General features: G+C 43.1%; 1 protein-coding gene and 1 pseudogene across 1 annotated transcript; both read right to left on the bottom strand.

Annotated features, from left to right (window-relative positions):
- Positions 1-291: 291 nt before the first annotated feature.
- LOC120047032 lies at positions 292-3,438 on the bottom strand (annotated as a pseudogene).
- A 7,650-nt stretch (positions 3,439-11,088) lies between these two features.
- Positions 11,089-14,057, bottom strand: LOC120047031 (protocadherin alpha-3-like). Its single transcript, XM_038992577.1, has 2 exons — positions 11,672-14,057; positions 11,089-11,099 (listed from the first exon to the last, which is right to left on the bottom strand). Exons 1-2 carry the CDS (start codon positions 14,055-14,057, stop codon positions 11,089-11,091), a joined length of 2,397 nt encoding a protein of 798 aa, XP_038848505.1.
- Positions 14,058-14,465: the final 408 nt, after the last annotated feature.

Genomic DNA, 14,465 nt, shown 5'->3' with positions numbered 1-14,465 from the left:
ATCAAGGGGGTGGACTCAAAAGTATGACGAGAGGATGTCTACCAGGAGCGTTATTCTAGTTGTGTACTGACACCATGTGATTATACCTCACATTGCACTATAGTTTAAAATTATTCGTAGTATTTTGTCACAGTAAATATCGAACAGAAAACCGTACTGAAGAAGTTGTGTGGATTAAGTTCTACATACCATGATGCATAGCCTGGGACACCATTTACTGACGTATTCAACAAGTGGCCCACCCCGACAGGAATAAAGATTGAGCAATATTTGTATAAATAAAGAGGATAGCTACTTGACGTGCATGTACACCACCATCACATGTTGGCAAACATTCACCTGACAAACAGCGCATTGTAATAAATAGCCTTTCAGCACCACAGCCGTGGACAGCGACAAGCACTGCAAGAGTGTGGCTGTGAATGAGCTGGAAAGCCACTTCGATTAGCGATTTTATGAGATCATGTTTCATCCAATAGGCTAACCCTTTTACTATAATTTTTGACACATGTATACACTATAAAATAATAATATAGGCAATTTCCAAGCTCAAGCAAAATATAAGCAAACGGTTAGTGTTTAGAAACGTATTTAACTTCTTACCTCTCCAGAAGCTCTCCTCCTGTGTTCGGGTATCACTAGAGTATTTCCATTGCTGCCCGGGACTATAGTCGAACCTATACTCATTCTGGGTCCAACTAACATGTACCGTTTGTCTCCGGATCTGTACTGGATGCTGTGGCACAGTGTCCCGTCGTTATTCACATCTTGTAAATACTTGGAGGAATAGTCTGTGGGTTTGGAGCACTGCATTACAATCAACACGATGATACTGATGAGAAAAAGCGTTGAAACTGACCCCAAAGTAATGATCAAATAAAATGTAACGCTGTTCTCCTCTTCGTCTTTTACTGAACTTTTAACATCAGAAGCTGCAAAAGCCTCTTTGGGCTCCACAACCTTGATAATCACAGTAGCTGTTGCTGACAGTGAAACGTTCCCATTGTCTTTTACCATTATGACCAGTTTATGCTCAGCCTCGTCTGTCTCTGTGAATGACCGAAGTGTCCTTATCTGTCCCGTATAGCGGTCCAAAGCAAAGAGACTGTGGTCAGTAACTTCCTGCAGTGAAAATAATAACCAGCCGTTATATCCTATATCAGCGTCAAAGGCTCTCACTTTAGTCACCAAATGGCCTGCGTTCACATTGCGGGGAATCTCCTCCACACCTTCAGCAGAACCGTTAGCGCTGACTGGATATAAGATCACTGGAGCGTTGTCGTTCTGATCCAGAATGAACACGTTGACTGTGACGTTACTGCTTAGTGACGGAGTTCCAGAGTCTGTAGCTACAACTTGGAATTGGAATGTTTTGGTAGTTTCAAAGTCAAAACTTTTTAGCGCGTAAATGTTACCATCAGAATTCATATTTAGGTAGGATACAATAGGAGTGTCACCATCGCCTTTCCAAATATGATAAGACGCACGAGCGTTGGCATCCTGATCTCTATCTAATGTACTCAATGAAAACAACGACTCGCCTGGAGCATTGTTTTCTGGTACATAGAAAGTATATGGACTCTGGGTAAAGACAGGACTGTTGTCGTTGACGTCTGAGATATGGACCGTGATAGTTTTGTGGGAAGACAAGGATGGCTCTCCTTTATCCGTAGCAGTTATAGTCACTGTGTACATAGGCTCCGACTCTCTGTCCAATCCACTTTTAGTAATCAAAGAATACATATTTTTCTGAAAAGACGGTTTTAATTCGAAAGGGATGTTGTCCGATATTGTACATATAACCAAGCCGTTTTCACCAGAGTCCATGTCAGACACACTGATTAGAGCTACAGCTGTACCGGGTCGTGCGTCCTCGGGGATTTGGCCTGACAGAGACGTTACGTCCATCTCAGGTGCGTTGTCATTTACATCTTTCACGTTGATAACGACACTGCAGTGACCAGTCAATGTAACATGGCCCTTGTCAGATGCCTGCACGTCAATTTCGTAAACACTCTGCTCTTCAAAGTCTACTAATCCCTTGATTGTAATTTCCCCTGTAACCGCATCTATCTCGAATAAATCGAAAGCTCTGTTTTTAAGACTGTTATCAAATGTGTATATAACCTGTCCGTTTGCGCCATCATCTAGATCCGTGGCGTGCAGCCTCAGAACAGAGGTACCTACGGGAGGATTTTCATCTAAAGTTAATGTATACACCTGTCGTTCAAAGACTGGTGCGTTGTCATTAACGTCAATAACAGTTATTGTAATATTGACTGTGCCAGATCTCACTGGCTTACCTCCGTCAAACGCAGTCAAAACTAACATAATGTCAGACTTCTGCTCTCGGTCTAGCGGCTTTTTCAATATCAAAAAAGGGATTTTATCCTCTCCGCGAGTTTTAACATCTAACTCGAAGTGATCGTTAGGACTGAGAGTGTACTTACGGAGACTGTTCGCTCCAACATCAGGGTCACGCGCAGCGTCCAGAGGAAAGCGCGTTCCCTGCGATACAAGATTCTCTGCTATTTCCAAGAGCTTTACCTTTTCCGGGAATTTAGGAGAATGATCATTTATGTCTGTAATTTCTACCTCAACATAATGTATTTCCATTGGATTTTCTGCTATGGTTTTTAGATTGAGTAAACACACACTGTTTTTCTCACACAGCTCCTCCCTGTCAATGTTTCTGTTCACATACAACACGCCATTGTCTTGGTTTATCTGCAAAAAACCTTCCTTAGAGCCCGATACAATCCGAAACCTTCGTTCCGTCAGTTTATCCACACTGAACCCCAAATCCTTTGCTATGTCTCCCACATAAGTACCTTCTTTCGACTCCTCCGCGATAGAATAGCGTACTTGACAATAAGCTCCACGGCAAAAGCACAACGAAAATACAAACAACAGCATCGCCCGGAGAGGCGCCACTCTTCTCTGTCCGTCTACCATTTTGACAAGTCCTGTTATTTTGGAACCATTACAGTCCGCTTTATCCAGAAAAAAATCAAGATGACAAGGTTATCCACCAAACATATCCAAGCAACCTTTCATGTGGATGGTATTCTCCGTTCCAGAAAGCCAGTGCCCGTTTCACTAGATTCATATGATTTTCAATGAGCCAACAGGACAAAGAGAGGGAGGGATTTAAACAAAGTACGTGTTTCTAACACTGAAGAGCAGCGACACCGTGCGCGCAACATCACCACGCGCAAGTACTCAAACTAAAACATGAACACGTGACATGTCAAACAGCACTTTGAACTGTATGGTGTTTCAGCATCACTGTTTTGGACAGCGATCACTTACAAAAGCAGCGATGAGCCGCTGATTTCAATGAGTTACCCTATGATAGGAGTAGAGTTGTTAATGCACCAAGGTAAAGTTGGTTTTATATTCACACATTCGGACATTCAACAGATATTCAACAGACATTCGCGAAAAGCCATTTAAAAATGTAAAATCAATCACTAATTCACCGTTTGTCACAGAATCATCAAACTAGATATGATTTATTATATAAATGTCTAGCATACTTTTAAAACCTTTGTTTTGAGTAGAAATTCCAGTTTTGACTTGATAGAAATACATCAAATCTATAAAATACCAATTAAAGCGGTATAAATCAATAACTAATTCACCGTTTGTCACAGAAATATCAAACTAGGTATGATTTATTCTATAAATATCTAGCATACTTTCAAAACCTTTGTTTTGGGGACAAATCCCAGTTTTGACTTGATATAAATAAATAAAATATGTAAGATGCCATTTAAAGCAGTATAAATCAATAACTATATCACCGTTTGTCACAGAAACATCAAACTAGGTATGATTTATTCTATAAATGTCTAGCATACTTTTACAATCTTTTTTTAAGGAAAAATTCCAGTTTTGATGTCACGCCCTGGCCTTAGTATTCTTTGTTTTCTTTATGTTTTTTAGTTAGGTCAGGGTGTGACATGGGGAATGTATGTGTTTTGTAGTGTCTAGGGGTGTTGTATGTGTATGGGGCAGAGAAGAGTGTAGTTGTCTAGTTATGTCTATGGCTGCCTAGATTGGTTCTCAATCAGAGACAGCTGTCATTCATTGTCTCTGATTGGGAGCCATATTTAAGGCAGCCATAGGCAGTAGGCTTTTGTGGGTAGTTGTCTATGTTCGATGTTGCATGTGTGCACTTAGTTCACGTTTAGCTTCACGATCGTTTGTTTTGTTCATTTTGTAAGTGTTTGTTTTTCCTTCATTAAAATAAACTTTTTATGGCTGCAGGGGCAGTATTGAGTAGCTCTGTTTAAGGTGCCCATTTCAAACGGCCTCGTACTCAATTCTTGCTCGTACAATATGCATATTATTGTTATTATTGGATAGAAAACACTCTCTAGTTTCTATAGCCGTTTGAATTATGTCTCTGAGTGGAACAGAACTCATTCTACAGCACTTTTCCTGATATGGTGTGAGATTTCAGACATCTTGGCCCCTGCTCCCAGGTCAGTTCATAAGTCCCTGTGAAGGCTATGATGCTACAAACACTGCCTACGCCTTCCTCTAGATGTCAGTAAGAGGTGACAATTTGAATGGAGTCGATTGCGCAATCAGGGCCTGTATAAAACGACAAAGACCGGATGTACCGTTCTTTTCCTGCTGCGCCTGACGCACGATGTACGTTGGACCTGCTCTCTTTCCAAGCTTGGGTTTAGCCAGTAATATTTCGCCGGTCATGTTTTTACTCGTTATAGGTGTTAAAGACATCATAAGGTAGTTAATTTAAACCGTTTTATAGCAATTTATATCCGTTTAGTGCGATTTTGAGGCAGTTCTATGTGACGCCCATCCAAGAGCTGGGCACGTTTCGGGGTCCCGGTCGAACGTTAGTGGGCATTTCGACGGACAGAGGACATCTTTCGACCAAAAGAAGATTAGACCCAAGAAAGGATACATTGCCCAAGATTCTGATGGAAGATCACCTCATAGTAAGAAATATTTAAGATGATAAATCGTTGTTCTGTCGAAAAATTTTAAACGCATATTCCGCCATTTTGTTTGGTATCGCTACGCTTGGCGAACCCTGTATTGCACAGTAAGGATAATTTTAGAAATGTAATTCAGCGATTGCATTAAGAACTAATTTGTCTTTCGATAGCTGTCCAACTTATATTTTTTTAGTCAAGTTTATGAATAGTTATCCATGAGACAAGATCACTGTGAAAGATGGCGTCCGACATTTTCAGGCTAGTTTTGCTAGTATTGTCATTGTATAACCACGGTTGTTTGTGGCTAAATATGCACATTTTCGAACAAACTCTATATGTATGTTGTAATATGATGTTACAGGAGTGTCATCGGAAGAATTCTGAGAAGGTTAGTGAAAAAATTAATATATTTTGGCGATGATAACGATATCGCTCTCTTTGGCTTGAATCAATGGTCGGGTAACGTTTGCATATGTGGTATGCTAATATAACGATTTATTGTGTTTTCGCTGTAAAACACTTAGAACATCTGAAATATTGTCTGAATTCACAAGATCTGTGTCTGTCCATTGCTGTGAGCTGTGTATTTTTAAGAAATGTTTTATGATTAGTAATTAGGTAATACACGTTGCTCTGTGTATTTATTCTAGTCGAGTTGTGATGGTGGGTGCAATTGTAAACTATGATTTATACCTGAAATATGCACATTTTTCTAACAAAACCTATCCTATACAATAAATATGTTATCAGACTGTCATCTGATGAGGTTTTTTCTTGGTTAGTGGCTATCAATATCTTTATTTGGCCGAATTGGTGATAGCTACTGGTGGAGAGAAAAAATGGTGGACAAAGAAAAATGGTGTCTTTTGCTAACGTGGTTAGCTAATAGATTTACATATTTTGTCTTCCCTGTAAAACATTTTAAAAATCTGAAATGGTGGCTTTATTCACAAGATCTGTATCTTTCATTTGGTGTCTTGGACTTGTGATTTAATGATATTTAGATGCTACTATTTAATTGTGACGCTATGCTAGCGATGCTAATCAGTGTGGGGGGGGGGGGGGGGGGGGGGGATGTTGTCATAGGTGTACCGACCTCGGGCTTGCAGCCATAAGAGGTTATTAAAAGAAGATGTATTTTTCACGCGCTGCGCCTTGGTCCTCTCTCTCTTATCAAGACGATCGTGACATTTGACTTGATAGAAATACATAAAATCTCAAATATTGCATTCAAAGATGAAGAAATCAATAACTAATTCAGTGATTGTCGCAGAAAAAAGTAAAAATAAGGATTTATTTGCAATAACTTTAAAGAAATGTTCATTTCAAGTGCAATTTGTTCTATTTGAAGTTAGACAATGTTTACAATCTTAAAGTGTATGCCAAATCAATGTTTGCATTTTTAGTGCAACAGTTCCACATTTTAAAGTAGTTACAAGGCACAACAGTCATTTATTTATACCTCTCTTATTTAACAGCAAAGAGGCCCCTTCCAATCATTTTCTATTTTGGCTTTGTTCAAGTCCTTCTTTGTCATCCCCAGACAAGCTGATTGGTACCATCTCTGGCCCACAGAGCATTCTATCTGCAGTATTAAAAACATTAAACAGGGTTATGTTTATTTACATGTAAATTACAGTTCTGGAATACCCAAATTATGTTACATGCTTTTGCAATTCGGAACATTTTTAAATTGAATTGGATTTTTGTTCAATTGCTAAATTGATGTCACGATCGTCTTCTTGAGACAGAGAGGACCAAGGCGCAGCGCGTGAAAAATACATCTTCTTTAATGAAGGAAAAAACAACCACTTACAAAATGAGCAAAACAAACGATCGTGAAGCTAAACAGAACTAAGTGCACACATGCAACATAGAACATAGAACATAGACAACACCCCACAAAAGCCTACTGCCTATGGCTGCCTTAAATATGGCTCCCAATCAGAGACAATGAATGACAGCTGTCTCTGATTGAGAACCAATCTAGGCAGCCATAGACATAACTAGACAACATTACTCTACTCTGCCCCATACACATACAACACCCCTAGACATTACAAAACACATACATTCCCCATGTCACACCCTGACCTAACTAAAAAACATAAAGAAAACAAAGAATACTAAGGCCAGGGCGTGACAGTACCCCCCCCCCCCCCCCCAAAGGTGCGGACTCCGACCACACAACCTGAAATAGAAAGGGGAGGGTACGGGGTGGGCCCCATCATGGCGGCGGCTCGGGTGCGGGACGTGGCCCCCACTCCACCATTGTCAATACCCGCTTTGGTAGCCTCCTCCAAATGGCCACCCTTCAAATTAACCCCACCGGACTAAGGGGCAGCACCGGACTAAGGGGCAGCTCCGGACTGGCTGGCGGATCCTGGCTGGCTGGCGGATCCTGGCTGGCTGGCGGATCCTGGCTGGCTGGCTGATCCTGGCTGGCTGGCTCTGGCGGATCCTGGCTGGCTGGCTCTGGCGGATCCTGGCTGGCTGGCTCTGGCGGATCCTGGCTGGATGACGGCTCTGGCTGGTCATGGCTGGATGACGGCTCTGGCTGGTCATGGCTGGATGACGGCTCTGGCTGGTCATGGCTGGATGACGGCTCTGGCTGGTCATGGCTGGATGACGGCTCTGGCTGGTCATGGCTGGATGACGGCTCTGGCTGGTCATGGCTGGATGACGGCTCTGGCTGGTCATGGCTCGCTGACGGCTCTGGCTGGTCATGGCTCGCTGACGACTCTGGCTGGTCATGGCTGGCGGAAGGCTCTGGCTGATCCTGTCTGGCGGAAGGCTCTGGCTGATCCTGTCTGGCGGAAGGCTCTGGCTGATCCTGTCTGGCGGAAGGCTCTGGCTGATCCTGTCTGGCGGAAGGCTTTGGCTGATCCTGTCTGGCGGAAGGCTTTGGCTGCTCCTGTCTGGCGGAAGGCTCTAGCGGCTCCTGTCTGGCGGAAGGCTCTAGCGGCTCCTGTCTGGCGGACGGCTCTGAAGGCTCATGGCAGACGGGCGGCTTTGCAGGCTCATGGCAGACGGGCGGCTTTGAAGGCTCAGTACAGACGGGCAGTTCATGCGGCGCTTGGCAGACGGACAGTTCAGACGGCGTTGGGCAGACGGGCAGTTCAGGCGCCTTTTGGCAGACGGGCAGTTCAGGCGCCGTTGGGCAGACGGGCCGTTCAGGCGCCGCTGGGCAGACGGCAGATTCTGGCCGGCTGAGACGCACTGTAGGCCTGGTGCGTGGTACCGGAACTGGAGGTACCGGGCTAAAGACACGCACCTTCAGGCTAGTGCGGGGAACAACAGGGCACACTGGACTCTCAAAGCGTACTATAGGCCTGGTGCGTGGTACCGGCACTGGTGGTACCGGGCTGAGGGCACGCACATCAGGGCGAGTACGGGGAGAAGGATCAGTGCGTACAGGGCTCTGGAGACGCACATGAGGCTTGGTGCGTGGTGCCGGAACTGGAGGCACTGGGCTGGATACACGCACCACAGGGAGAGTGCGTGGAGGAGGAACAGGGCTCTGGAGACGCACTGGAAGCCTGGTGCGTGGTGTAGGCACTGGTGGTACTGGGCTGGAGCGGGGAGGTGGCGCCGGAAATACCGGACCGTGCAGACGTACTGGCTCCCTTGAGCACTGAGCCTGCCCAACCTTACCTGGTTGTATGCTCCCCGTTGCCCGACCAGTGCGGGGAGGTGGAATAACCCGCACCGGGCTATGTAGGCGAACCGGGGACACCATGCGTAAGGCTGGTGCCATGTAAGCCGGCCCGAGGAGACGTACTGGTGGCCAGTTAAGTAGGGCCGGCTTCATGACATCCGGCTCAATACTCAATCTAGCCCTGCCAGTGCGGGGAGGTGGAATAACCCGCACCGGGCTATGCACACGTACAGGAGACACCATGCGCTCTACTGCGTAACACGGTGTCTGCCCGTACTCTCGCTCTCCACGGTAAGTACAGGGAGTAGGCGCAGGTCTCCTACCTGACTTCGCCACTCTCCCTTTAAGCCCCCCCCCAAGAAATTTTTGGGGTTTACTTACAGGCTTCCTTGCTAGTCGCGTACCCTCATAACTCCGGTTCCTCTCTCCGGTTGCCTCTGCTCTCCTAATCGCCTCCAGCTGTTCCCATGGGAGGCGATCTCTTCCAGCCAGGATCTCCTCCCATGTGTAGCAACCCTTTCCGTCCAAAACATCCTCCCATGTCCACGAGTCCTGGTTTTTTTCCCCCTGTTGCTGGTTCCTCACACGCTGCTTGATCCATGGTTGGTGGGTAGTTCTGTCACGATCGTCTTCTTGAGAAAGAGAGGACCAAGGCGCAGCGCGTGAAAAATACATCTTCTTTAATGAAGGAAAAAACAACCACTTACAAAATGAACAAAACAAACGATCGTGAAGCTAAACAGAACTAAGTGCACACATGCAACATAGAACATAGACATAGACAACACCCCACAAAAGCCTACTGCCTATGGCTGCCTTAAATATGGCTCCCAATCAGAGACAATGAATGACAGCTGTCTCTGATTGAGAACCAATCTAGGCAGCCATAGACATAACTAGACAACATTACTCTACTCTGCCCCATACACATACAACACCCCTAGACATTACAAAACACATACATTCCCCATGTCACACCCTGACCTAACTAAAAAACATAAAGAAAACAAAGAATACTAAGGCCAGGGCGTGACAATTGACTTGAAATGATATGCATTTGACCACAACCCTGACAGAAGCACACATAATTGAGGTGTTAATCATCGTTGAGTATTCAGGCAATATAAATCACATAGTAAAAAAGGCATACATTTGCAAAAAACGTATGTGTTGAAAAAAAAGGTATCAGACATCAATGTTCTAATATCAAACATTACAGTAATGGCAGTCTATAGATTTTATGATTTTATTTCTATCAAGTCAAAACTGGAATTTTTCCTCAAAACAAAGGTTGTAAAAGTATACTAGACCTTTATATCATACCTAGTTTGAAGTTTCTGTGACAAACGGTGAATTAGTTATTGATTTATACCGCTTTAATTGGCATCTTATAGATTTTATGTATTTCTATCAAATCAAAACTGGGATTTTTACTCAAAACAAAGGTTAGAAAAGTATGTTAGACATTTATAGAATAAATCATACCTAGTTTGATGCCTCTGTGACAAACAGTGAATTAGTTATTGATTTATACCGCTTTTAATGGCATATTTTAGATTGTATGTATCTCCATCAAATTAAAACTGGATATTTTATTAAAAACAAAGGTTGTAAATGCTAGACATTTATAGAGTAAACCATATCTATTTTTATGTTTCTGTGACAATCAATGAATTAGTTATTGATTTTTACCATTTTAAATGGATTTTGGCGAATGTCTGTTGAATGTCTGATGAATGTCTGGTGAATGTCTGATGAATGTCTGATGAATGTCTGGTGAATGTCTGGTGAATGTCTGGTGAATGTCTGTTGAATGTCTGATGAATGTCTGGTGAATGTCTGGTGAATGTCTGATGAATGTCTGATGAATGTCTGGTGAATGTCTGATGAATGTCTGGTGAATGTCTGTTGAATGTCCGAATGTGTGAATATAAAACCAACTTTACCTCGGTTGGTAATGCCACCTGTGAGAGGAGTAGGGTTGTAAGTGCCACAACCACACTCCGTCCGAAACAACATATTAGACCTTCTCAAATAAAATGCAGTTCAGACGGGATTTACAAACCGAACAGGACAATAAAGTGCTAAGCAGCTACAACACGTATAGTTCTTACCTCTCCAGAAGCTCTGCTAATGTGTTCGGGCAGCAATGTGAGTGCTAGAGTGTTCCCATTGCTGCCCGGGACTGTAGTATAATCTTTAATCCAACATAAAATCCACAGCACGCCACAGTACGACTCTATTATCAACGACTTTTTTTTTTAGTTGTATTCAATTGTGTTCTAAATCTCTCCTCATAGCTCACGACTGATGTCTGCTAAAAGCGAAATTACAAACCAACCAAGGGGAGGAATCAAAGGTATGACGTGGAGATTTCTTTCAAGTGCATAATTCTAGTTAAAGCACTGACACCGTGCGATTCTACCACACATTGTATGGTGGTGCACAGCACATTGGCTACTCCAGCACTAGTAACAGTTTAGGCATAAACATGCAGAGACAAACAATCATTAATTTAAATTGAGTGTCGGGTTTTTGTGTAGGCTAATAGAGGCTGATAGTATCTACCAGCAACTGATAGAGATTTGCAAAAATATAAAATAAAGCACATGGCATAGTTTCTGTTATATTTTCTTTTGAAGAGCCGCAGAACAACAGCGCTTCCGCACCACGCAAATGGACAGCGACACATCACGACTGCATTACTCTGCATTGCAGAAACACACAACTCTAAGGCGATGCAACTTTGAGTTACACTTCAATTGATTTAGGATGCCCCACACATCATTCCCTGTAACAAATTGGTGGTATTAAAAGGACACTTAGAGAACTACAAAAAACGAATGCAATACAATTCCCTTCAAACTGTTGTGGATAACAGAACTAAAAGGAAAACACCTGAACAAACCCCTAAATAGCAAAGCAAGTTCCAAAATACCCACGTTCATATGCTTGTATTGAGACAATGAATGTATGCACTGTACATTACAGGCTACGTAGTTTATGAGGACAATACACGATGTGTAACTTGAATAATAACTTGGCAATCTCCTCACCTCTCCAGAAGCTCTCATCCTGTGTTCGGGAAGAACTACAGTATTCCCATTGCTGCCCGGGACAATAGTAGAACCTATACTCATTCTGGGTCCAACTAACATGTACCGATTGTCTCCGGATCTGTACTGGATGCTGTGGCACAGTGTCCCGTCGTTATTCGTATCTTGTAAATACTTGGAGGAATAGTCTGTGGGTTTGGAGCACTGCATTACAATCAACACGATGATGCTGATGAGAAAAAGCGTTGAAACTGACCCCAAAGTAATGATCAAATAAAATGTAACGCTGTTCTCCTCCTCGTCATCTTTTACTGAACTTTTAACATCAGAAGCAGCAAAAGCCTCTTTGGGCTCCACAACCTTGATAATCACAGTAGCTGTTGCTGACAGTGAAACGTTCCCATTGTCTTTTACCAGTATGACCAGTTTATGCTCAGCCTCGTCTGTCTCTGTGAATGACCGAAGTGTCCTTATTTGTCCAGTATAGCGGTCCAAAGCAAAGAGACTGTGGTCAGTAACTTCCTGCAGCGAAAATAATAACCAGCCGTTATATCCTATATCAGCGTCATAAGCTCTCACTTTAGTCACCAAATGGCCTGCGTTCACATTGCGGGGAATCTCCTCCACACCTTCAGCAGAACCGTTAGCGCTGACTGGATACAAGATCACTGGAGCGTTGTCGTTTTGATCCAGAATGAACACGTTGACTGTGACGTTACTGCTTTGTGACGGAGTTCCAGAGTCTGTAGCTACAACTTGGAATTGGAACATTTTTAAGGTTTCAAAGTCAAAGCTTTTTAGAGCCAATATGTTCCCATTTTCAGAATTAATATTAAGAAAATATGCCCATTTTTTCTCATCGTCGCTGCCTCTCAGAATATGATATGAAATCAGTGCGTTTTCATTTATGTCGCGATCTGAGGCACTCACTGAAAATACTGAGCCTCCTGGGTCGTTATTCTCAACGACATAGAAAGTATAAGGACTCAGTGAAAACTCTGGACTGTTATCATTTACATCTGATACAACAATAATAATAGTCTTTACAGATGTCAAGGAAGGCTGGCCTGCGTCTTTAGCTAAAATTATAACGTCATAATGAGCCTGTTTCTCTCTATCCAGTGGTGACTTGGTGACTACAGAATATATGTTGTCCTGTAAAGACGGCATTAGTTTAAAAGGGACGTCCTCGCCATTTATAGAGCAGATCACTTTCCCATTGAGACCAGAGTCCATATCATTAACACTGATTAATGCGACAGTAGTTCCGGGTCTACAATCCTCGGGAATGGCGTTGGAAAAGGATGTCACTTCTATCTCGGGTTCATTGTCGTTAACGTCAACTATCTTTATGATCACACTTTTGTCTGTTGTTAGTGGAGCAACTCCTTGATCGGACGCTTGTATGTCAATCTCATAGCTATCTTGTATCTCAAAATCGATTTGACCTCGAACCGTTATTTTACCAGTTTCGGCATCTAAATCAAAAAGTTTCTGTATTTTGCTATTCACGTCATTACCGAATAAGTATATTACATGTCCGTTGACACCGTCATCTAAATCAGTGGCGTTGACCTGAATAACAGTTGTGCCTACGGGAGAGTTTTCATTTAACATTACAGAGTAAACATTTTTAGTGAATAGAGGTGTGTTGTCATTAACATCTAATACCTCGACAGTTATTTCAATAGTTCCAGATCTCGGGGGATTTCCACCATCAATGGCAGTGAGGAGGAGTTTGTGGCTCTTTACTGTTTCTCTATCTAGTTGCTTTTGTAAAATCAAAAACGGCATCTTACCATCTTTACCTCGGTCTTTGACCTCGACACGGAAATGTTCACTATGACTGAATTTATATTGTTGAACAGAGAATTGGCCACCATCCCAGTCGCGCGCAGCTGGCAGCTGAAATCGCGCTCCCGGTAACGCAGATTCTGAAATCTCCAACCGTTTCTCTGTCTCGGGAAAGCTGGGGGAATGGTCGTTAACATCTAACACCTCCACCGCGACATAATGGATCTCCAGCGGGTTCTCTAGAACGGTTTTCAGATTGATTAAACAAACGCTGCTCCGTTCACACACTTCCTCTCTGTCTATTTTTCGGTTCATATACAAGATGCCGTCATTCTGGTTTACCTGAAAAAGGGGATCAGTCGAGCCAGATACGATTCGAAATCCCCTATCCTTCAATGTGCTCAGCTCTATTCCCAAATCCTTAGCTACATTCCCCACGACAGTTCCTTCCTTGAGCTCTTCAGAGATGGAGTATCTTATCTGAGCAGAAGCTCCGCTCCAAAAGAGAACCAAAGCAACCATGAACACAACCCACTGCCGTCGCTCCCGCCATGCCCCGCATCCTCTTTGTTCCATGTTTTCAAGATCAATAACAATAATCCACAGCACTTCCACTATTCCTTCATTGGTGACAATTGTCTATCCAATACATAAACAAATATGACCAAAGCTCATTATCCAATGGTGTTTTCAGAATGTACATTTGAGATTGTATTCTCCCCATGAAGATCACGCCTGTGCTCCTCCAGCGACTGAATAAGATACGAAACCATCAAGGGGGTGGACTCAAAAGTATGACGAGAGGATGTCTACCAGGAGCGTTATTATAGTTGTGTACTGACACCATGTGATTATACCTCACATTACACTATAATTTAAGATTATTCATGGTATTTTGTCACAGTAAATATCGAACAGAAAATCTTACTCAAGAAGTTGTGTGGATTAAGAAAGTAAGGATACAGTTAACTGGGATCTACATAT

This window comes from Salvelinus namaycush, chromosome 5 (assembly GCF_016432855.1).
Source record: "Salvelinus namaycush isolate Seneca chromosome 5, SaNama_1.0, whole genome shotgun sequence".
NCBI lineage: Eukaryota > Metazoa > Chordata > Actinopteri > Salmoniformes > Salmonidae > Salvelinus > Salvelinus namaycush.
Note: the sequence above shows the minus strand (reverse complement) of the source record. Positions and strands in the feature narration are given on the sequence as shown.

Bases quoted from the DNA above. Each gene is read 5' to 3' on its own strand.
- LOC120047031 (XM_038992577.1), bottom strand. From the start codon at position 14,057: ATGGAACAAAGAGGATGCGGGGCATGGCGGGAGCGACGGCAGTGGGTT.